The sequence below is a fragment of the Protomyctophum parallelum genome, assembly GCF_964188405.1.
Source record: "Protomyctophum parallelum genome assembly, chromosome: 11".
In the NCBI taxonomy this organism is placed as follows: domain Eukaryota; kingdom Metazoa; phylum Chordata; class Actinopteri; order Myctophiformes; family Myctophidae; genus Protomyctophum; species Protomyctophum parallelum.
The window spans coordinates 25,917,727-25,942,473 of record NC_139707.1 but is presented as its reverse complement, the minus strand read 5'-3'; the positions used below and the strand labels follow the sequence as shown (position 1 = coordinate 25,942,473).

Genomic DNA, 24,747 nt, shown 5'->3' with positions numbered 1-24,747 from the left:
GATTATTATAGTTTAGCTCAAAGTTGTATCAAGGTTCTGAGGAATAATGTGTCCTTTTCCTATTTATGTTCTCTTCCCTACAGATGAATCGGACAGCGAAGGAGGTATGTCTTTGACTTTCTCTGTCTTTCAGATATGTGCATGCCTAGTATGCACAAACTAAGACTTGCATGCTCTTTAACCCATTCAACAGTTTTCTGAAAAACCTGTTTCTATTATTTCAGTCGGATAACTCACAAATAGATTGAACAAATGTTTATTATAGAATGAGAATATATAACATTTTATCTTGGAGTTCGGCTCTGCTACACCCGTTGACAAGTATACTCGTCCTGATTAACTTTGCACAATGCGTGGGGTGCTCTTGACGAGCAGGCTCGTCCTAAGGCGTTTGATATCGCTATAATATTGCCTCACTGTGTTTCATTTATTGAACCGCCCCGGTTGCTATGCACGGTTGTCAAGGCCCCGCCCGCACTGTTTTTGTTTCAACATAGCCATTAGCTTCAGTTCTTTACGTGTTCTTTTCTCGGAAACCAGCCGCTGTCCGTGGTTATGAACTATTCTCAGAGGTTATTTCTGATTATCCGGTGATTGCGATTGGAACATTGGCGTTTTCTTGAGCAAGGATTGGCCTTATTTTAGCTCAGTAGCATTAACGCTATTACTTTAGCATCCAAGACGTTTTAAAACAAGCCACTTATCAAAAAAAGATATCTATTGTATTTTACAAGCTCACAACACATTACGGCATCTTGTGAGCTTGTAAGCAATTCTCTTTTCTTTTTAGCCTATAATACTAACATGCCCAAAATGTGGATGTCAGGGTTAAAGTTAGTGTTTAGCTATACAGCAGAACTGGGAAGTTATCCACTATATACTGGCAGGTGGCAGTCCTGTGACAGGCATGTGGCATATGCTTGGTCCAAGTATATCAAATGTTTGGGATTTCCAAAATTGGGTCTTATCAGTACCAGTTGCAGGAGAAAAAAGGGACACTTAAATGGGTGCGTACTTCCCATTAGGTTTTTACAGTAGGCCTATATAGATAGATGGCTTCTCATATGACAGTGTTATTTGAGGACCGGAAGTTCTACAAGCTAAACTATTTGTTTTGTTTGTCAACATAGCTTAGTTATGGTTTCCAGTAAGTGGTGCTGTAGTCTATGTTGATGAGAAAGTATGCAGATGGAATGATGGAAATGAGAGTCAAAACAGATAATTATACATTTTGAGAGTTTAATGAAGGGCATGGCATGATTTAAACTTTAAATCATGCATTCCTTTAAATTGTAAAGGTTGACTCGAGAGCTTCATTGAGTTGACCAACCCTGTCACTATGGTCCTATCATAGATGGAGAGGCTCCGTTGGCTGAGAGACCTGTCCCCCTGGAAAATGGAGACGTCACAGAGTCTACAGTGCCGTCCCACACGGCAAACCGGTCTGAACAATCTGCATGCACGATTTCACGATTTCACGCACCCTACGTGACTCCGTCTCTAAACACAGTTGGAGACGGAGAAGGCATATTTTACGCAGCGCAAAGATGTCCCGTTACTAGACCTGGTCGAATGAGGAGACCGAAGCCCTGATCGAAATATGAGGACGAGTACATTAATCAATTGCTTAAGGAAACACATAAAAACAGGGTAGCCTACAGAATATTCTGTAAACTTTAGATGGGACATTCTGCATATTTTACACTTAAAGTTATTTTGGTACATTTTCATGCTAATGCTTTTGTAAATTTTTAATTCCGGACTTTTACTTGTAACAGAGTATTTCTACATTTCCGTATTGATACTTTTACTTAAGGAGAACATGTGAGTACTTTTCCACCAGTGCTGAAATGTGAACGTATGTCCTGCAGGCGGACAGCACGGCCCAGCAGCGCTCGTCCTGCCGCTCCCCGAGTCAAGAGACAGGAGAGCTGCAATGAAGTGATTCCAGCCGAGAGGTGACGTGACACACACACACGCACACACACACACACACTAAGGCTGTCCCCAAACATTCAAGGTTCGAATGTTCGCTCGTTAGGGTTGGCACTCGAATCTTAATTAATGGGCTTGAACCATTCGTTTTTTTAATATTATTTTTATTTAAAAATATATATTTTTTTATTAATTTATTTTTTTCCTTTTTTATTAACTTGAAAATATGTCTCGGCGAGAATGCGATATGAACGTGTAAAAAAGTTTCTAGTGCATTCCTGTCAGAAGTTATGATTTTTTTAAAGAAATCTCTCCTTGTTCTGCTGTGCACATTCATTTGGTGATTGGAGACTGACGCATCTCTCTCTCTCTCACTCTCTCACTCTCTCACTCTCACTCTCACACACACACAAACACACGCCAGCATGATCGCTGATAGGGGGAACTGTTCTTACTTACTAGTAGCAGCCATAATATATTAGCATATGCTCTCTAGCATGATAGCATCACAAAAGGAGTGAACTCTGATCATTGTTAAAGGACAACTTTAGTTTTTTTCAACCAAGGTTCATGTTTTAGGTTGTTATTAGAGAAAGTAAAAGATGAGTCTTAATTTTTTTTCATTTGCTTTCGTTTTATGGATTTAGCTCTTTTTGACAGGGGGGCGGGGGCATTCGAGCATGGAGCTAAATATGTATTTTTTTACAAAATATTATGGCGATTTATTATTTTATTATTTACTATAGTCCTAATAAACCCCAAGAAATTACATCTGACCACAAAAGATCACAGGATCTATTGAATGTGACAAACTGACATATTGAGCCTATACACACAGTATAAGCCTTCCCCCAGTAGGCTACCTTCACATTCAGTAGATCCTGTGATCTTCTGTGGCCAGATGTAATTTCCTGGGGTTTATTAGGACTATAGTAAATAATACAAAAATAAATCACCATAAAATGTTGTAAAAAAAATACATATTTAGCCCCATGCTCGAATGCCCCCGCCCCCTGTCAAAAAGAGCTAAAATCCCTAAAACTAAAGAAAGCAGCAAATGAAAAAAAAAATAAGACTCATTTTTTACTTTCTCTAATAACAACCTAAAACATGAACCTTGGTTGAAAAAAACTAAAGTTGTCCTTTAAGTAAAACGGTCACGGAGGATCTGCTTTTTCCCTGTGCCCACTTCTTCTGAAGCCGCATTCATACACAGGTGGAACAAATTAACGAGGAACAGCTAACGAGCAACACGCAGATCGGCTGTTTTCGTGGTGTGTGTGTGTGTGTGTGTTGTGAGAGACAAGAAAGATTTATAAAGAGCGGGGGAGACGCGCTGCGCTCTGATCGAGACAGTTATTTTTTAATTAATTAGAAACAAATGGTCCGAATGTTCACTCGGAAATTCCTGCCGAAGTTCGAGTCCTAAAATAAGGGCTAGGGTACAGCCTTAACACACACACACACACACACACACACACACACACTCTGATGTCACAGACGGCTGTCATTCATGCTACCGACGGGCTATGCTTGGTTCTTGGTGGGAGTGCCTTAAGTTTAAGTTTAAAATGTCCATGTTGTCAGATTTGAGTTCTTGAGCTATGAATCACGTCCTCTACCTCTCTCTCCCACCAGGCTAGCTAGTGCCAAGCCCCCGGCAGCAGTCATCATGGAGGGGAGGAAGCTGTCTGACGATGAGGAGGATGACGACGAGCAGTTTATAGTGGAGGAGGCCGCCACTCCAGCCCCAGTCCTCCCAGAGATGGAGGTGGTAAGTGGACAGTTTATAGTGGAGGAGGCCGCCGCTCCGGCCCCAGTCCTCCCAGAGATGGAGGTGGTAAGTGGACAGTTTATAGTGGAGGAGGCCGCCGCTCCGGCCCCAGTCCTCCCAGAGATGGAGGTGGTAAGTGGACAGTTTATAGTGGAGGAGGCCGCCGCTCCGGCCCCAGTCCTCCCAGAGATGGAGGTGGTAAGTGGACAGTTTATAGTGGAGGAGGCCGCCGCTCCGGCCCCAGGCCTCCCAGAGATGGAGGTGGTAAGTGGACAAGGAGCAGTTTATAGTGGAGGAGGCCGCCGCTCCGGGCCCAGTCCTCCCAGAGATGGAGGTGGTAAGTGGACAGTTTATAGTGGAGGAGGCCGCCGCTCCGGCCCCAGTCCTCCCAGAGATGGAGGTGGTAAGTGGACAGTTTATAGTGGAGGAGGCCGCCGCTCCGGCCCCAGGCCTCCCAGAGATGGAGGTGGTAAGTGGACAAGGAGCAGTTTATAGTGGAGGAGGCCGCCGCTCCGGGCCCAGTCCTCCCAGAGATGGAGGTGGTAAGTGGACAAGGAGGCCTTCTAGCAGTAGGTTGCTTGGTTAAAGATGGAGTGCCGTGATCTTTGTACTTTTTCTGTTTTGTTTACATTACTCTAATAGAGATGTGGTTAGACTTAGAACATTCAAATATGTCTTCCCTGGACCCTGTGTATTTTATTATCTTTCTTCCTGAAACCTGACAGCCTTTGAGTCAATCAAAATTACACCATTTGTGTGACATCAAGCGAGGCTTACGTTCAGGTGGGTGGTGCTAAGGTGAAAACCAGGTATACTTAATGATGGGTGTGGACACATAAAGACATAATTTTAACACTTTCTGTAGACTAATCATAGTATCTGATGATCGTGTTTTATGGGGGGGGGGGGCAGAAATCACGGCACTCTTTTTAAAGGGGGGTGGGATTGTGTTGCAAAAGTTGACATAGGATCGTAATCTCCCGTTTCCTGTCTATTACAGTCACCTACAGATGAACTAGATGGTGACGAAAAACATGGTATTTATCTCTTTTAATTTTTCTTTTCATTCAAGCAAAAACTACCACACAACAGATGGATCTCTCACTGTAACCTTCTTCATAGGTGGGCTCGTGAAAAAGATCCTAGAAACCAAGAAAGACTACGAATCATCACCGTCCTCCCCAAAGCCTAAAGAGCAGGTAGGCCTACACAGTGGCAGTTTTCATCCATCACCACAAGAGGGCAGTAGCAGACTTGATAAGAACCCCATCCCATTCATTCCTCTCCTGTGACTCCTTACACAACATTAATTTGAAAACTTAAAAGTTACTTTTATTATTATTACAAAAAAATACATTAACCACTTCAACCCTATATAGATTTCGACCATTTGAAAATAGCCAACCTACAAGCTCACAATGCGTCGCATTGCGATGCATTGTGTGCTTGTAGATCTGCTATTATCAAAGTATTTGTATACATTTGAAATTTTGAAATGAGACATTCTGCATAAAGAGTACTTTGTACTTTTTATACTTTTTTTTTTTTTTTTTAAGATATTTTTTTTGCGGCTTACGCCTTTTATTGATTTTTTAAGGGACAGATAGTAGGCTGACAGGAAACGGGAGAGAGATGGGGGGATGACATGCGGTAAAGGCCGTGTCGGGTTCGGGAGTCGAACCCGCGGCACACCGCGACTGGATCACCAGTCCGGTGCCCAGACCGTTACGCTACGGCCTGGGCCACTTTTTATACTTTTAAGTACATTTTGATGGCAATACTTTGTACTTTTACTCAAGTATATTTTGAATTCCAGACTTTTACTAATGGAGTAGTTCTACATTGCAGTATTGATACTTTTGCTTAAGTAAAACAATTGAGTACTTTTTCCACCACTGGTTATCAGCCAACCTTTCTGGAAAGTCTGCGCCTTGGGGCTGGTGTTTTGATCAGATTGCTAAGCCCCAAGCAACACAGGCTATTATCAAAAGAAAGATATTGGAAGTGCAGTGGTGTAATTGCCATGCCGTGAAACCTGTGAAAAATGTTCCTCTTCATTGAAGCAGAAGGAATAACAACCAAACAAGCATGGCCTCACACACATCACACCACAATTGACACACAAATCAAGATGTCTGGGGCATAAGTAAGCATTTTTTTCCAGGGCTAGATAGAGTTACACCATTTCTTAGACATGCCTAAATGAGTCTCGAGTATTGCATTCTCAGAAAATTCTGCACCATTATCTTGATCTACGCTGTCTGGAGAACTAGCTTTCAGAGCAATTGTTTGGCCAGTTCACAATCCCTTGCCACGTGTGGCCCTGTGACAGAATTAGGTAATTGTGGAAAACCGGGGCCATGCACAACCAATTTTCCTGACAATGGGATTTTCAACCCGGCTTCACTTTGTCACTGAACGTCCTCCATGAAAAACAATCCGCGCACGATGGCCTTGTGTTCCCGTCAAGCTCCTTGAATCTCATCTCGTCTTGGCCTCCCGACTCTAAATGCTTGTCATACTTGATCGATTTTTCATGACTCCGAACCGTGCCCTCTGCACTGCCGAGGTGACGCATTGGTGCCGTGTGGCTCATGTGCTCCCCTCTGCTGCTGTGTTTATCAGCTGGAGAGGGAGAGAGGGCTCCCTCATCGTCAATATTTGGAGAGTGAATCAGTGTGAAGCTTGAAGTCTGGGTCTGTGTGTGCTCCAGCGGTGCGGGGTGGCGCACGAACGCCGCCTGTTTTGGGTGGTCCTCTCCTCCGAACCGTATACGCTCCGTGCCTTCCCTGCCCAGCTGACCACCCTGACTCTTGATGGATGCACTGTTTTGGGACTGCCATTCATGCGGAAAGGCCCTCTGGTCTACTGCCTCCTTCCCTCCGCCGACCTCAACCCCTCCGTCCCTCATCACTCATTCCAGTGAGGTTGTCTCATCTTCTTCAGCGATGGACTGGACGACGACTTGCTTGACTTACACGGTTTTATGTGTTGGGCTAAGTCATAGTCTGGGCTGCGAATTAACCACTTCGACCCTAGCGTTCCTCCCTATCCTTGGTCGAAAATGGACAAAGAAATTGTGTCACATCGTGTTGTTGTGAGCTTGTAGATCTGCTATTTCCGTTGGTTAATTGGTTTAATTGTATGGTTTAACCGGTTTGATTTGGATTAGTGTTTAATCTAGCTTCTTCTCATGCCTGTGCGACTCATCCTTTCTTCCTCCGATTGATCTCACGGTTCAGAGATATTTTCCCCCCAAGCTGCAATCTGAACTAGTGGGATGCCTTGTTGCAACCGGACCACAGCGTGTATAGGATTGATGCTGATTGACTTAATACAGCCTCATCAGTTTTCAGGGATTCCAAGCCCCTCATTTCAGGGTATCCTGTACGTGGTCTGCTCTGAGGTACCCCTACAGTCTGAATAGGAGGTAGATCTGCTCATAGGAACCGTACAACCCCCCCCCCCCCCCCCCATTACTGGCCTTGCCTTGTCAGCTGTATAAAGGACTATAATGACTTCCTTCCTGACATGAAAGGGTAGAGGGGTCAGCGTAATGGAGTCACTTTTTTTTCTTTTTTGTAATCACGACGGAACATGGAGGGTTAAAAATGTAAATATTGAGCTTCCCCATCCCATGTGGCGTGACAGGTTTGAAATTTCAGCGAGCGTGGTTCTTTTTTTTTCATTTTTTTTCATCGCTGACGTTTATCAAAATACACCATCTTTCAGTTAGTTTTGATCCCTTTTGATTTATGACTGCACATGCAGTTTCGACACAAAAAGCTTTCACTTTGCCATTTTTAAGGAAATCCAGTCTGCGGCTTATTATACCCCCATCGTAAGTTCTGCACTTCGTCTTCTACGCCTCCCCCCGAATCCGTTTCGCTATTGTTAATGCCAACGCCTGCCCACCGCATCGCTGAGTCGATGTAAATAAAAGGGAGCTCTCAGAACAGTCGACGCAATTGTATTTTGCCATATCCCACCGCTGTGTGTGCGACTGAAGAATTTGCTGTATATTTATGGGGACGACCTTCCTCCTGACCCCCTCGGCGCATTTGTATATTATTCCAAGATACTTCTCGGAGGGTGTCTTTTTTTATTTAGACAGAATCCTGCCCCCTTTGCAGCAGCTGCGTTTTCATAAGATTGTTTTTTTTGTGCACCCCATTCCCCCCCCCCCCTTTTCTTTACCCCCCCCCCGTCAAATTAGGCTTGATGAAGGTTCGTAATGTATAAATAAACCACCGTGGCACACAAATGGATGGCTGTTGAGTGAGAGTCACGGAGGGAGAAAGGCCAGAATACTCTCTGCAGAATCATCAGGAAAATAAATACTCGTCCCTGCAGGTCCCCGTGTCTTCATAAACATCCAGACATTTCATTTTTTCATCTTTTTCTTTTCTTTTTTGTGGAAACGTAAGGGAAATGACCCCGCAGCATTCCATTAGCCGTATTGCTTTCGCAGAGGCCATGTTGACATATCGGAGGTATTGGGGGGGGGGGGGGGGGGGGGGTTTCTGCAGAGAAATAGCTGAAATTGGCATGATCTGATTTCAGGCCAGACCTTGGCCCTGGCAACGCATTTTTGGATTTATTATCGCGAGGCATGAAATTGCAAAGGAGAGCATTCACAGGCGATCATCTTCAAATCTCATGGAGTCCCCCAGAGCCTCTCTTGAGATACGTTTTGAATAACATACCACTCCGCTGTGTTTCAATAATATGAGTTCCCATTTGTCGGGTCCTCCTGTACAATGGAAGCCTTTAGTTGTCCCCCCATTGAGATTTCCCCTCTGGTTCAGCTCAGAGGGCCCAAGGTGGTGATCTCAGCTGTGACCCCTAGGGGGAGGGGGGTACAGTGACGTTATAACAACATCCTGTAACCTCCCCGGGCCCTCGGCCCTCATCTTCCCTCCTCACCTCACTGACTCCCAGCTATTTTTATGATCTGACTGGACTTTTGGATGGCTTTCTATGAAAAATGGTGGAGGAAGGCCATGAGCAACCTCCAGGACTCATTCTCATCCTGTAATGTGTTGCTCACCTCTGAGACTTTTCTCTGGGAACACACAGTAAAAGCTGTAGTCAGTAAGAGCTGGATGTCCATCAGTGTCTCTCAATGGACACCAGTAGCCAGGACAAGGTACATTCCCAGGGGTTGTTTCCAGTCGAGACTCTGTGGTCTTCATCAATGATGTATTATGGCCATTGACGCCTCCAGACATCAGAGCCGTGTTTTCAGTGATTACGCTGCAGACAAACTATATTCCAGGACTCAAGGTCCCTCTCGCAAAAGAGATTCCATATCTCAATGAGGTCTACTTGGTTAAATATAGATATTAGCCTTACAAGAGACATATGAATTAGTCTTGCGTGGTCAGATGATTGCTGATCTCCGCAGTCTGGTGACATCTAAATTCAGTCTAGTGACTAAAGCTGGATGTAAATATTTCAGATATAAACGACTGCATTGCACAACCAATGCAAAGATGTACTGTAAGTGTGTTCCTTCTTAATGAGACGCTATCATGATTGGTTTTTAAAGAAGTGGGCATAAGTTTGTGGTTGTCACTGGTGACATCTAAATTCAGACTAGAAGACTAGAACGTCTCCTGAAAGTGCAACCTATATAGTACAGCAGATAATAGGAACGATCTTTTGGCATGAACATGCCTCTGGGTCACCTCTTTAATTTTTTTAACCGAGCCAACGAAAAATCCAATATGGCGGTCATTTTTCAAGATGGCCGCTAAATAAAAAAGGCCTTTTGTGGCGGTTCTGGACAACCATGGGTGTGGCCGACTCGAGACCGGGCACTGCACTCCCTGTGGGTGTGTGGAACGTGTGTGTCGAATTTGAAGTCGGTGGGGCGAACGGTTCTCGAGTTACGTGGATTACAGATGTACACACTCACACAAAATTCGTGCAATATAGGAGATCATTGGAACGGTTGTTCGCTTGGTGATACAAGCGTGACATTTGTCATGAACCTTCCTTTGGGTCAACTCTTTCACATTTTTAACCGAGTTATCCAAGATTCCAATATGGCTGTGCTATTTCAAGATGGCCGCCACATCTAATTGTTAGCCTATGTCTACATTTCTTACACATTAGGAAAAAAAAATTATATATATATATATTTTTTTTAATATTCTTTATATTATCTTTTTATTTTTTTGTTATTATTTTTAGTTTTCATACTGAAAATGGTAGCATGCTAATGATAAGTTAATGCTAACATGGTAGCATGCTAATGCTAACATAATAATGCTAACATGATAATGCTAACATGCTAATTAGCATTAGAAAATGGTAGCATTAGCATGCTACCATTTTCAGTATGAAAACAAAAAATAATGACAAAAAAATAAAGAATAAAATATAAAGAACTAAATAAAGTGCCAATCGGCACAGGTCTCCACCAGGATTCTTCCTCAGCCTAGTGGGAATATGCGTGCACAGTTTCATCGCAATCGGACGCTGCGTTGAGGAGTTGTGGCCATTTGCTACTCCCGAAAACTGTAGGAGCCAATCGTGGCCAATCAGGATGGAATATGAGAAATCAAACAAACCTGTCTTGATCACATGACTATGGATATCATGTGTACCGATTTGCGTGAAATTTGGATAAAATGTGAAGGAGTAATAATAGAAAATGTGTTTTACATATGTCGGCCTCCTGGTGGCGCTATAAAGAGCAGATGTGAAATATTCCAGGCAAAGGTTTTTCCTTGGCCTCTAGGGAGTTGGCATACAAAGTTATCCACAGATCCGTGCAGTTAGAGGTAAAAACACTTTTGGGCCAGTTATAGCGCCACCTTGAGGCTGAGTTGAAATTGTTCATGTGGCATTTCGTCCTCGGCCTAGTGGGAATGTGGGTGCCCAATTTCACGGAAATCACGTGATGTGTTCATGATTTGCAGCATTTTGTTTGAAACTGAGCACTCCTGTGAATTTTGGAAGCCAATCTTAACCAATCAGGATGGAGTCTGAGAAATCTGAAAGACCGGTTTGGTTGAATGGCTCTAGAGAGACTGTGTACCAATTTGCGTGATGTTTGGACACAATCTGTAGGTGTACTGTGCAAAAACTTGTTTTGCACAAAGCGGCCTCCTGGTGGCGCTATAACAGGCCGTTCTGGAAAGTTTGGGGCAGAGGTTCATGGTTGGCATCCAGGGAGTGTGTGTGCAAAATTTGGCATCGACCGGGTTAACGGTGGCCGAGATTAGCTGCTCACGGACGGACGGACACGGACGGACGGACGGACACACGGACGGACGGAGTGCAAAACATACTCTCCCCCATGCCTTCGGCTGGTGGAGACAATAAAAAAACAATATAAAAAAATTAAATAAATCTATCTATAATGGTGAAATTTTTCCTAAAATTTGTAAGAAATGTAGACATAGGCTAACATTTAGATGTGGCGGCCATCTTGAAATAGCACCGCCATATTGGATTCTTGGATGGCTCGGTTAAAAAAGTTAAAGAGGTGACCCAGAGGCATGTTTATGCCAAATGTCACGCTTGTATCACCAAACAACCGTTCCAATGATCTGCTATATTGCACGAATTTTGTGTGCGTGTGTACATCTGTAATCAACGTAACCCGAGAACCGTTCGCCCCACCGACTTCAAATTCGACACACACGTTCCACACACCCACAGGGAGTGCAGTGCCCGGTCTCGAGTCGGCCGCACCCATGGTTGTCCAGAACCGCCACAAAAGGCCTTTATTATTTGGCGGCCATCTTGAAAAATGTCATCATATTGGATTTTTCGCTGGCTCGGTTAAAAAAGTTAAAGAGGTGACCCAGAGGCATGTTCATGCCAAATTTCACGCTTGTATCACCAAGTGAAAGGTTCTCTCACAATATGGCTGTTAGCCGCTGTACTAATAGTGATAGCTCAACATGGCTTAGTCACAACAGCTTTGTCACTATAATCCTCTTGTCCTGACCAACGTACAGTATGTAAAAGCTGACGACTGAAGTTGGTTACATCATGAGGGAAGCTGTTCCCACGTGGTGAACTCGTCCATTCGTGGCTAAATTAACGTGTCTTTAATTAATGATACCCAAGAGGTTTCTACTAGGCCTCCGACGGGATCCATGCGTGCGAGTCGTTTTTTCTTGTCAGAGGCCACTTTGAAGAATGCTCCTACCCACCCCTTCCTCTGCAACTCCCTATTAACATGCCATAAATCATCCTTTTTTGCATGCAATTCCTAATTAAACTAATTAGCTATGTAAGGACAAGATGGATTCCACATTTGCAATGTAGCTTGCCTTGAAGTGTTGCATGCGGGTTTGTGAGGATTTAATTTTGAAGTCTGCCCATAGTGGCAGGCAGACCTGAGACGATGTAGGTGCCCCGGGGACTTATTCTTCAGTACCACTAAAGTTAAAACAAAATATTCAAAGTGCTTTTAAAATCCACTTAAGCTCTACATACCTTGTTGTAATAAAATCAGAATCGGCTATATTGTCAGGTCACAGGTTTACAGAAGTAAAGAAGTGGGTGAAATGTTTGCACAACATTTTTGTGGATCGTTCCCATCATATAATTATTTTCCGTATAGAAGTAAAAAAGGGAAGTTGGGGGGTGGGAGGGAAGTGGGACAAGGTTGTCAAACAAGAAGCAAAAATATCTACTGTAGAAGCAAAAATATAATATCTAGTATCTACTGTACAAGCTCACAACGTGAATTTGGGGAAATATTTGACCTATCATGCCCAAAATGGGGCCGCCAGGTTAAAAGGCTCTTTCTTGAGTTTTTCTTGCAGGATCATGTATTCCCCACGTTAGAAGCATCTTGTATCACAAGATGGTGGTCTTAAGTTACCACTTGTGTCTTGGCAGCTAAGCAACGTACCACCAGTGGTGGAAAGTAAGTAACTAAGTACATTTAGTTACAGTAAGTACTGTACTTAAAGGAGAATTCCATACTTAAAGGCTTTCTTACCTTTCTTTGTAGTTGTTACGTCCCCACCAAAGAGGTCCAGGTGTTATTTTGTGCAAAAGCTCCTTATTGGCTATTTCCCCTACCATAAGCCCTACATGAATTGCATTGAATTGAATGGGAATTGAATGGGGCTATGGGGTGTTGTGCTAATTTGCTTTTTCCATCTCTCATAATTATAATTTTTTTGTATATATCCTCTCTTCATAATGTAAATAATATCCCAAGCGGCACACTTTACTACTTATTTTGATGGAAATAAGCACAACAATTAGCACAACACCCCATAGCCCCATTCAATTCCCATTCAATGCAATGCAATTCATTGAGGGCTTATGGTAGGGGAAATGGCCAATAAGGAGTTTTTGCACAAAAAAACACCTGGACCTCTTTGGTGGGGACGTAACAACTACAAAGAAAGGTAAAAAAGCCTTCTATGTAGCATGGAATTCTCCTTTAAGTAACGTTTTGAGGTATTTGTACTTTACTTGAGTATTTCCGATTTCCAGTACTTTTACTTATACTCCTATCTATTCTATCTCAAATCCAAATATTGTACTTTTACAATTATTTGACAACTTTAATTACTTTATAGACTTTATCCGATCTAAAAGCTCACAACGAGCTTTGCATAATGAGTACTTTCTACTTTTGGTAGATATAGATGGATAGAGTTTTTTATTAAATTGTCTTGCATCAAAAGATGCCAGCCTGCACGGTCTTACAAGACACTCACAACTAAATTTACATACACAATGATACACCATAAACAAAATACATAAACAGTTACTTATGGATACATCGTTCTCCAACGTAACTGCCATGCCTTCTCTATGAATTTTCCTTAAACAAAAACTTCCTTGGTGAACAACCAACTTAACATACAACATTCAGACATCCAAAACAAATCAGCGTTGTTATCCTGGATTTTTTGGGTACTTTAAATACATTTTGACGCCAACACTTTTGCACGTTTACTCAAGCAACATTTTCAATTCCGGACTTTTAATGTATTTCTACATTGCAGTATTACTTACTTATGCTTATCGCTCCTTTTTATGGAGCATAGGCCGTTGACTACAGTCCGCCAGAGTCCGCCTTACTTAAGTAAAACATCCAAGTACTTTTTCCACCACTGTGTACCACCTGCTCTCAGTATAGCAGTGGGCTCCCAGCTCTGCTTTAGACTTCCATCACTGTCTGAGATAATGGCAAAAACCCTAGCCACCCTCCTCCTACTGGGCCACCACATTCTAAACAAATATTGTTCTGGGGATCGGGGGTGAGAAAGAGAGGGAAAAACTAGGAGCTCGCTGGTGTTGTTACACCCCAACAGAGGCCTCTTTAAAGCAGTGATTTATGTCCAGCCCGGATAGAGTCCACACAAACCACAGGTCCTGTTTTTTTTCTTCATATACAGAGGGAGAGGGGCAGTGGTGTAAAGTAACAATTTTGAGGAATTTACTTGAGTATTTCCAATTACAAATACTTTTTACTTCTGGTACTTAAAGTACATTTTGATGCCCATACCTTTGTAGGCTACTTTTACTCAAGTCAAATTTGAATTCCAGACTTTTACTTGTAACAGAGTATTTCTATATTGCAGTATTGATACCTTTTTCTTAAGTAAAACATTGGAGTACTTTTTCCACCACTGAGACAGCGGGGACACAGGCATGGAGTGGGCGGGAAATACAGTGAAGCCACGGGTCTGGTCTGGGCCAGGCGGGCGGGCGGACCGCGGCCGTGGCAAGGCGAATGAGCCATGGAGTGTTTGTCTAGCTGCTGTGTTCACGCCGGGGCCCGGTGGAAAGCCACCCACCTTGACGGAGGGACCCTTGGGCCTGGGCGTTTCGACCCTCACACCCCCGGGCCACCGCAAAAAAAGGGTAAAAAAAAAAGCAACTTGTCAATTTCTACATTTTCTTTTTGCTTGCTTCCTGACGGGAATGTGCGGCAAACATTTGAGGTTTTGTGTGTTTTCTCTCCAGCGCGGTCCTGTCTTGTTAAGTCGCTTTTCAACGTCGTAATTACTGAGCCGTTTGGTTTGTTTTTAAGAGATGGCTTGATAAGACAGGGACTCCGAACAAATGTGGAACCGGCTCTTGCCAAAACGTGATATTTGGCCTCCTACCCGAGTGGACTGTGACGGCTGGCGTGTTTTGAAGAGGAAGTTGTCAGTTAGTTTACACACTGTCGCAAACGGTGATTTCTGTTGCCGCACAAAGGCAGGTGCTTCCATCTGTGGGGGCCGAATGACATAAATTGGGCCGAGCGTTGAACTTGAAAGGGGGCATAAGTGTAGTAGTTGTTACTCAATACTGTAGTAAAATAACCTCACTGCCACAGCCTGTTACTTAAATAAACAAGGCTTTAAGACCAGGAGTGTGGGTGGCTGCCGTGCGTCCACTATATCTGCATGCGCATATACCTCTGGTTGGTAGTGCTATGCCTTTTATATTACGTGTGTGTGTGTGTGTGTGTGTGTGTGTGTGTGCATGTGTGAGAGAAAGAGTGCACACATGCATGTGTGTGGCTTTAGGCTAGCCAGAGCTATAGCGCTCTGTCATTTCACTGACTCAGAGTCTCTCTCTCACACACAGACGCGTGCACATACACCCACACACACTGAAGAGGCCTTGCAGAGCCCAGCTGAGCAAACATCACTGGGTCTGGTCGTGCCAAGGGGAGGCCTTTCTCTAATACCTCTCCCCCTACTCCTCCCCCCCCACCCCCATCAAGGGGCTGAGGGTAACTGGGACATAGCGGAACCCCCTCAACCCCACCATCATACACTAGAGGCCTTCACCAGCCAGGCCCCCTACATTAACCAACACAATTCAGCCACGCTTTTGATCTTTATATATACAAGTAGGTTGGTAGAATTCCTGCTTAACATTTTTAGCCTTGAAATCCTAAACCACTAAATGCAGCCCTGCTCTGGCCATGGGCATTTGATACTTTTGCTAGCAAGTGTAGAATTCCTGAAGAGGGTTTATTGTGTGTGTGTGTGTGTGTGTGTGTGTGTGTGTGTGTGTGTGTGTGTGTGTGTGTGTGTGTGTGTGTGTGTGTGTGTGTGTGTGTGTGTGTGTGTGTGTGTGTGTGTGTGTGTGTGTGTGTGTGTGTGTGTGTGTGTGTGTGTGTGTGTGTGTGTGTGTGTGTGTGTGTGTAATTTTTGCATCTGTGTGTGCATTCTTCCAAGTTACTTTTAACTTAACTAACACACTTTACTCATCATAGTATATCAAGTAACTCCTATTGATCCCCAATCCCTTAACCTCCTATGCTGTTTTTGCGCTTCATAGACATAAAATACAATACAATATAATGTTAACTTATTCGCCGCCGACACTGCCATCTGGTGTCTCAATCGATACTCGTAGATTGCCACGATTGCTGCCACTCACTTCAATGTTAACCGTCTCATTTTGAAAGCCGTTTCTCTCAGAAAAGGGGAAACAGGAAGTGTAAAATCGCTATGTAACAGGTCCCGCGAATGTTATTGTATTCACCCACAACATACACTTTGTAACCAGCGATCATATCGTTTATAAAAATAAGCTGCAAATCAAGGTTCTTTTGATCCAAAACGCAGCCTGGAAGAATAATCCGAGATATTAGAATCCTAATTCACCTAAATACTTTGTTCCAATAGACAGCATAAGCCAGCGGACATTTCAGCGGAGTGTTCCGAGCACGTGCAGAACAGAGTTGTGAAGCGTAATCAATATATATCGTCTCGGCGACGAGTAGGTAAAGGGGTCAATAATGGACAATCTCAGCGGGCCAATTAGTTCAATGATCTCTGAGATTGTACTAATTGACTTGTATGGGCCTAAAACAAGTTTTATTTCAGGAGGAAAAAACAAACGTTTAGATTGCCTAGATATGGAAAGATTGTGTTCATTGTTTTATTTGCTGTTGCCAGTAACATTTAGAGACTAATGCACCAGTGTTACTTTTGGGCATGTTATTAAATGAAATAAATTAATAAATGAAAGCCACCGTGAACGTTCCAAAATGGCAGATCTACAAGCTCTATAATAAGATCTGCAATCTCTGTGAGTTTGTAGATCAGCAATTTTGTGCTATTTCCACCCTTTCCCACCGATCCAGAACCAGTGGTGGAAAGTATCTAAGTACATTTACTTAAGTACTGTACTTAAGTAATTGTTTTAGGTATTTGTTTGCTTTACTTGAGTATGTCAAATGTTCAGTATTTTTATTTTTTTACTACGTCTCAGAGGCAAATATTTTTATTCCACTACATTTATTTGGCAACTTTAGTTACTAATTACTTTCTAGATTTGGATTATTATTGCAAAACATACAGTAACCAACCACTTCAGCGCTATATATGTTACATGTGTGATACATTTAAAAATAGCCGATCTACAAACTCACAAAGCGTCGCAATGTGACGCATTTTGAGCTTGTAGATCTGCTATTTTCAAAAGATTTTTATACATTTGAAAACTTGGCACAAGTAAAATATTTGAGCACTATTTCCAACCCTCACTCGCTCACACTCGGTCCACAATCCAGAGTGTGGTGTCTGAGGCGGCGAGGAGGAAGGAGCGTGAGCTGGTGTCGCGGGAGATCTCCCGGCTGCGCACGTCCGTCCAGACGCTGTGCCGCAGCGCCCTGCCCCTGGGCAAGATCATGGACTACGTCCAGGAGGACATGGACGCCATGCAGGCCGAGCTGCACACCTGGCGCCAGGAGAACAAGCTGCACGCTCAGGCCCTGACGCAGGAGCAGAGGTATGGACTGGAGGGAACACACACACACACACACACACACACACACACACACACACACCAGGAGAACAAGCAGCACGCTCAGGCCCTGACACAGGAGCAGAGGTATGGACTGGAGGAGCACACACACACACACACACACACACACACCAGGAGAACAAGCAGCACGCTCAGGCCCTGACACAGGAGCAGAGGTATGGACTGGAGGAGCACACACACACACACACACACACACACACACACCAGGAGAACAAGCAGCACGCTCAGGCCCTGACGCAGGAGCAGAGGTATGGACTGGAGGAGCACACACACACACACACACCCCACCAGGAGAACAAGCAGCACGCTCAGGCCCTGACACAGGAGCAGAGGTATGGACTGGAGGAACACACACACACACACACACACACACACACACACACACCCCACCAGGAGAACAAGCAGCACGCTCAGGCCCTGACACAGGAGCAGAGGTACAGACTGGAGGGATCACTCAAACATAGGGCTGTCACGGTTACAAAATTAAGTTGGCGATTAAAGTAGCTATAAGTATCATATACTGTATCAAAAATTTAATTACTTTTTTTCCTTTTTATTCAGACAGCCAGCCAGCAATGGGTTAAAGGCTTAGAGTATATATGAATAGAGATGGCATCCGAGTTCGCCTTCCATCCACTTGCATTAAGTTGCTCAAAAGCGCATGAGGCGATTTCACTCCTCTTTCCGGGTAGGAACAGAGAGCATTCTGGGATGGATTTGCCACAAACACATGAACGCGCTGCCGTTAAACGTGCACGAACACGCACGAGCGTGCTGCCGTCGTAAACGTGCACAATGATAGTCAACGGACCAGCGCGTTCATGTGTTTGGGGCCAGGCTGCAATATCAAATTAGGCCACTGTCCATTTCGCCTCAGGGTTTCCTCTGGGTGCCTTTTCTCTATTCATATATACTCTAAGGTTAAAGGCTCCCAAAACATGTTTAGTCTCTGTGACACCTCTAGGGGCTGCAGTCTGCTTACAAAGATGAGGAATAATGCATGCAATTTGACTGTCCACTTCCTGATTGGTTAGTAATTTACCATCTGGAAATTTTTAACCAATGACAAAGCTTCTGAGAAAATCTAGAGGTATCAAACCTAGAGGTACCACAGTGACAAAGACTTTTTGGGGAGTGTTTAACCCATTGCTGTCTGTCTGAATAAAATAAAATAAATGTCATTGAAATTGATATATTATTACTTATAGCTGCTTGTCGCACAAATAATTGCGATTAATTATTAATAATTGCAATTTGAATGTGTTTTAGGCATTGTCATTGAATATGGGAACTTTGATGTGAATCAAAATTACATTTCAGATTGCCTTTTAAGGCTTCGTAATCAAACATTGCACAAGGCAGATATGACAAGTAACTTAAATATACAAATAAAGTACTGACATTTAATCATTTAAACTTAAACACAAAAACAAAATAGCTGATCTGCTCTTATAACGATGTTTTCGTGTGTTGACCGTGTGTCACAGAGAGACTGACAGTGCAGTGGAGCCCCTTAAGTCTGAGCTAGTTGAACTGGAACAGCTGATCAAGGACCAGCAGGACAAGATCTGTGCCGTCAAGGCCAACATCCTGAAGAACGAGGAGAAGATCCAAAAGATGGTGACCAGCATCAACTTTTCCTCCAGGACATGAGTAGACACAGGTCTATGATACAGTATATATATACCGTATATATAAATGTATTTTTTAAGCGCTGATGTTTTCGAGACAAAACAATACTCTGAGTAATGGTGAAAATGAAAAGCTGCAGTTTCAAGGGGTTTTAAGGAAGGAACTTGGCACAAAACCTCTAGCCAAATCTGGTTGCTTGTAGCAGTGGCTGGTTGTCTCCTCTTATCAGCCACTCTGGCAGGGATTGTGGAGGGTCCTGTTCTCATAAAAGAAAAGAAAAAATCAGACCCGTCTGAACTTAGTGGTGGAACTATACTTTTATTGTTGTAGAAAGACATTGGTGTTACACAAAATACTTGGTTTCCCATCATGCATCTGTGCACAGTGTGAAGCTCAACAGCACCACTTTCTCACCTGTTGGTACCCCAAACAGATAGTCAGACACTGACATAGGGACAGTCAAAGTCACATGTTGGAGACGGTGTGCCACTGCTCAAAAACCAGATGCCTGGCCAAACAGTAAAAGTGGCTAGTGAATTTGCAAGCCACTGAGGACAACGAAACCGTTCCTGCTGTGCACACACAATACACACCCCACCTCTGCAACATATTGCTTACTATTTCATTGTGCCTTTGTGGAAGGGAAGACCTTTATCCCGCGGGGGAAATGTCAGCTTCACCAGGTGATGATGGCTACTCAGAAGGTCATGAGCACTCAGAGATGCGCGGGAGATGTTACGGTTGTGTCTCAGGGACACTTCTACACGGGCGTGCCGGGAAGCCTTTTACAGTAATTTAGTTGCTGTCAGTAGGAAAGCACCTAACTCTAACAACATTTTTATTTTATTTTTATTTTGAACACCCTTTACGTCTGTGTGTTGGTTAAAAACATATTGAACCAATGAAAAGTAATAAAAAGCGCTTCGGACAAAACCTCTTAACTCCCTTGAATCACCAAACTGTCTGCTAAAGCAGCTAACTCCACCACCTCTCCCCCTCTCCTGCTATATATATATATATATATATATATATATATATATATATATACACACACACATACATACAACAAGTCACAGGCTCACATCACTAACTTTGATGAGGCAGTATTGCTTTGTTTTTGTAATTTAAGGTTTTCTTAATTTCCTAAAAAAACGAGAAAAAAACCCGGGAAAAGAACCATTTCAGTTAGGTGGTTTCTTCCCGACAGCAGAGCATTACTAGGTGGCCTCTAAGCACTAAGCTATGGAGGTATGGATGCCGAATTTTGTTTCGGCTTCACCCAGCTGAAGGCTGGTCATGGTGAGGTCATGGTGAGTACATGTGAGACAGCTCTTAGGAATCATGTGTCTTGCTCAGAAACACTTTGACATGTACTGTATAACTTTGTGCGGCATGTCTCTATTCGCTACCCACTAAGCTACGGCTGGCCCAAATGAATGAGCCAGTGAATGCTTCACTTGCTCAAAAAAGAGTTAGCTGTTGAGAAGAGGGAGTCCTACAGTACACGTTTCCTAAATTTGAAGTTTCGATCATGAACCAATTAAAACATAAACAGTATTTAACTCTTACCCACTGCTGTGTGCAGAATCTTTCATTGGACTTGTAGTAGTCATGTGCTCTTTACAATTTAGGCATATAGCAGATATGCTCTTAATCCAGAGCGATTTACAGTAAGCAAAGTTGTGAATTGCTTGGTTATCCATCATTGCAATCTTGGACTCTAGTAGTACAATAGTGGTTCAGTCTACAGTACTTTTCAGTGGAACATTAATCTGATTGAAAACTGGAAACATGTTCACATCGACTTATTCAATAGCACTGACTTATTAACTAATTTATATTCCACGTAACGTATCAACCGAGGACAACTCGCGCTTTGGCCGTTTTGACAGCCACTGGTTTCTTTGTTTACCTGGACCTCTTTGTAGCTTGTAAAAAGCAATATACTCAATGTGTACAGTACCCGTTTGTCTAGTGGCATCTCTTCCATTGTTCCACTTGTGAAGCACCATTGCACTTTGAGACCACATTAACCCTGGCATTCCTGGCAAATTTACAAAGCTGTCCACCTATAATGAATGTCATGCTCACAATAGAGCGTCACAGTCCCACCCCCTTTCAGAACGACGAGTGGCCCAGGAAATGATTCTCCATTCATTTTCTCCATAGGTTTTTCAAAGTATTTATATAAAGACGGTTACGCCGCAGACAAAGCCAACTCGGATCGTGACAAATCATGACAACGAACACAATATTTTGGGCCGATCAAATAATTAGAAGAAAATAAAGACAAGATACAACACTATTTGTTTTGTTTTTCTTCTTATAAATTATTTGATCGGCCCAAAACATTGTGTTCATTGTCATGATTTGTCACGATCCGAGTTGGCTTTGTCCGCGGCGTAACCGTCTTTAAATAAATACTTTTTGAAAAGCCTATGGAGAAAATGAATGGTGAATCATTTCCTGGGCCACTCGTCATTCTGAAAGGGTGTGTGACTGCGACGCTCTATAGGGACACCAGGTTCAAAGTGGTTGCACAAGGTAGAATACCTATGCTTTCTTTTTTCCCCCTCTTTTTTTAAGGAAAATGTTTTCCAGAATTAAAAAGCTAAAAGATTAGGAGGAAAAAACAAAACTATTTGTCGTGTATGTATTTTTCACATTACTGTGGAGGCCCCTACATCCTATATTGGTAACATCATACCTGATTTATACTGTACTTGGTTGCTTGCTGTGTTATGCTAGCCTCGCGTAGCCAGTCTTCATCTGCCTTTGCAATGCATATTGCACAGTGGCTTGTTTTGAAAATCTAACAAGCGAACATTTCTTTAATGTATAAATACCCATTGGTTTGGGGGAGTGTGAATCACATTGAGTGGCAGAATCAGTCTGGTGTCTCTTTTTATAGTGCAAGAATGTTTCAAGTTTACACAATCAACACAAACACACCCAAATCAAATCATATTATGGCGTGCATGTTCAATCAATTCCATCAAAGCAAACGGCATAAACAATTAGTTTGCCTCTTCTACAAAAATAAAACGTACAAGTTAGCGTTCTCTTGTATCATACCATACTACTTGTAGTATTTCCCACCACGGAGTAACCTCGCATCAGACTATCCAGCAGGACAGTCAATACAGGCAGTGTCGGTAGGCCAATCACAGGCAGGCGGGGCGTCACCATGCCTATGCTCGGACACGAACGGAATTCACACGTTTTTGGAGGTGGGTTGGCTTAGGGTTAGGGTTAAGTCTCACAAGAGTTGCCAACACTGGCTATAGTGTATGCTGCTTGTCTTGAGCAAGTTGTCTCGCCACCAACAGCGTAGCTGTGACTGGTGGGTTCGCTTCCAGAGCACAAGTGTTCTATGACAGTATGAAATTATTATTATTATTTTTTTGTTCGGGGAGCCCTCCCGAAACGAACTGACTTGGTTTCCCATCATGCATCTGTGCACAGACTGACTGCACAGACTGACTGATCATGAAATAACCAAATCATTGTCTTGATTTGACAGAAAATATCAATGCATCTACATATTTCTTCCTGTACTTTGTGTAATACAAAGTAAAGTATCAAATTGTAATGTGTGCAGTGGCCTGTCACGCTGTGAGGGAAATAAAATTACTATATTAGAAAATACAAAAGGAACATTGTATTTTTGCGACAGAAAAGCATGATTTGTACTTAAATGTATGTGTATAATCTACAAATGAGATTGTATATCAGCCATTTGATGCACTACACAGAGCGTAACCAAGTATAAATTACTAGGCAAAACATTTCATCACACTATTTACTACAGTTAATATCTATTTTGTGGTCACATAGGTATATTCCAGTTTCACTTCATTTTCATATCAGTATTATAGCACATGAAATGTAAATGTGAACAGCCCTTAAGATGTACAGTTTAAATACTTTCCCAACTGAAAATCACGCACAGTGGGAGCCCATTTCTGAAATATACTATTTTTTATGAAAGGACCATTTACACTGTAAACTAATTTGTACCATTTCCACAGTTGCGCTTTAAACTGTATATTATGTATATCTGGAGTCTGTATCATAGTTAAGATAATTATATAATTTTTGTAGTGGAGTGAATTAAATGGTTTACATTTCAATAAGCATTTGCCTCCATGTCATTCTTTTTAGACCTACCAAAAAGATGCGGACAGTCTGTGATTGAGTGTGCTGTGAACTTAGAGCTAATGTGATGTACATCTAAGTATTTTATTATATGACAAAGTATAGTTTCAGTTTTTGACCAGTTCAACTAAAGTCCTTGTGGCATTTGGAACACCAGAGTCACACTTGCGAGGAGACCCAGGGCCTGACATGACATAATCAAAACCTTCAAATTTTCATTAAAGGACCTAGTTATAACATCAGCACTGATTTTGCTCTGGCAAGCCATGAAACAGCTGCGGCACACAAAAAGCATTAGGAAGCCCTTAAATGGCCATTAAGAAAGATTTAGACAGAGCATTTGTGATACAAATCAATTTAGCCAAAGGCCCCTCACAGAGAGCATGGACACCTGCTTAAAGTGAAGACGCTGGCCTTAGCCTCAACAGTTGGATTAAGAGACCACACTACAATCAAGTTACAGCTCCATCATCCATCTGCGTTTACTTTTTCACTGCAGGGTTCCACAAACAAAACTACATTGTCAAAAACTAGCAAGGTGGTTTAAGAGAAGGCTCCCTCAAAACTTTTAGACTTTGCGCTTAACAATTGTTGGTGCTGCTAATGAATGATTCTATTTGACAACTGGAGTGGGCTCCTAAAATACACCCTTTTCATTGCTCTGGACTGCAGTTGCCCACTAATCCGGGCCAGGTTGAAAGGGCCAATCCTTAATTTTAACACAAACGACACCACACCACTTTGTTTGGAAGCACAGAGCTATGGTTTAGACTGCTAGAGTGGCTGTAACCTCACAAAATCATAGCTGCAGCTATATTACTACTGCATTCATTGCCAGTTGATTCTTTTACATGTTATTTTATTACACTTTATAATTTAAGGACTGAAGTAAATACCCCTTTACTAGGGGTGTAACAATATAGTAACTGCATCGAAAAATCTATTTTCATTTCAAGAATCGAAGTATATCGAAATGTAAACGGCAGCATTACTTTGTATCGTATCGTTTTGCAATGCAAATAATCGGTATAAAATTGGTAATCGATTGTAATATTAAATACTTGTGAGTTGTATTTTGCAATTTTAAGAAGAAAATTGTGTTTTAATTACTTTTCCATTTAATTCAATATTGCTACACTTGGTCTATCAATAAATGTGTGTATTCTCTGTTCATGTGAAGGTGCGATAATACATATTGTGTGTTCAAATAGAATGTCTATGTATTTGCCAGAGAAGCACTTATTTATATCCAAATTAATACATTTTCCCTGCATTATCTACATGTTTCACACAGATTTAATTTCTTTGCTAAATAGTTACTGTAGCCCAGGCCGTAGCGTAACGGTCTGGGCACCGGACTGGTAATCCAGTCGCAGTGTGCCGCGGGTTCGACTCCCGGACCCGACACGGCCTTTACTGCATGTCATCCCCCCATCTCTCTCCCGTTTCCTGTCAGCCTACTGTCTGTCCCTTCAAAAATC

At 42.6% G+C, this 24,747-nt stretch overlaps 1 protein-coding gene across 2 annotated transcripts in view; it reads left to right on the top strand.

Annotated features, from left to right (window-relative positions):
- traf3ip1 (TNF receptor-associated factor 3 interacting protein 1) overlaps nucleotides 1-20,122 on the top strand; it is a 37,289-nt gene extending 17,167 nt beyond the window's left edge. The window contains exons 8-16 of one of the 2 annotated variants that reach the window (XM_083776955.1): nucleotides 84-104; nucleotides 1,355-1,442; nucleotides 1,872-1,958; nucleotides 3,574-3,670; nucleotides 4,213-4,251; nucleotides 4,710-4,746; nucleotides 4,832-4,908; nucleotides 17,223-17,440; nucleotides 18,964-20,122. In XM_083776955.1, coding sequence (XP_083633081.1) covers nucleotides 84-104; nucleotides 1,355-1,442; nucleotides 1,872-1,958; nucleotides 3,574-3,670; nucleotides 4,213-4,251; nucleotides 4,710-4,746; nucleotides 4,832-4,908; nucleotides 17,223-17,440; nucleotides 18,964-19,129 — 830 coding nt within the window. In that variant the 3' untranslated portion in view covers nucleotides 19,130-20,122. Of the gene's footprint in view, nucleotides 1-83; nucleotides 105-1,354; nucleotides 1,443-1,871; nucleotides 1,959-3,573; nucleotides 3,710-4,212; nucleotides 4,252-4,709; nucleotides 4,747-4,831; nucleotides 4,909-17,222; nucleotides 17,441-18,963 lie in introns of both variants that reach the window. The other variant, XM_083776956.1, reaches the window with a different exon arrangement.
- The last annotated feature ends 4,625 nt before the right edge of the window (nucleotides 20,123-24,747 follow it).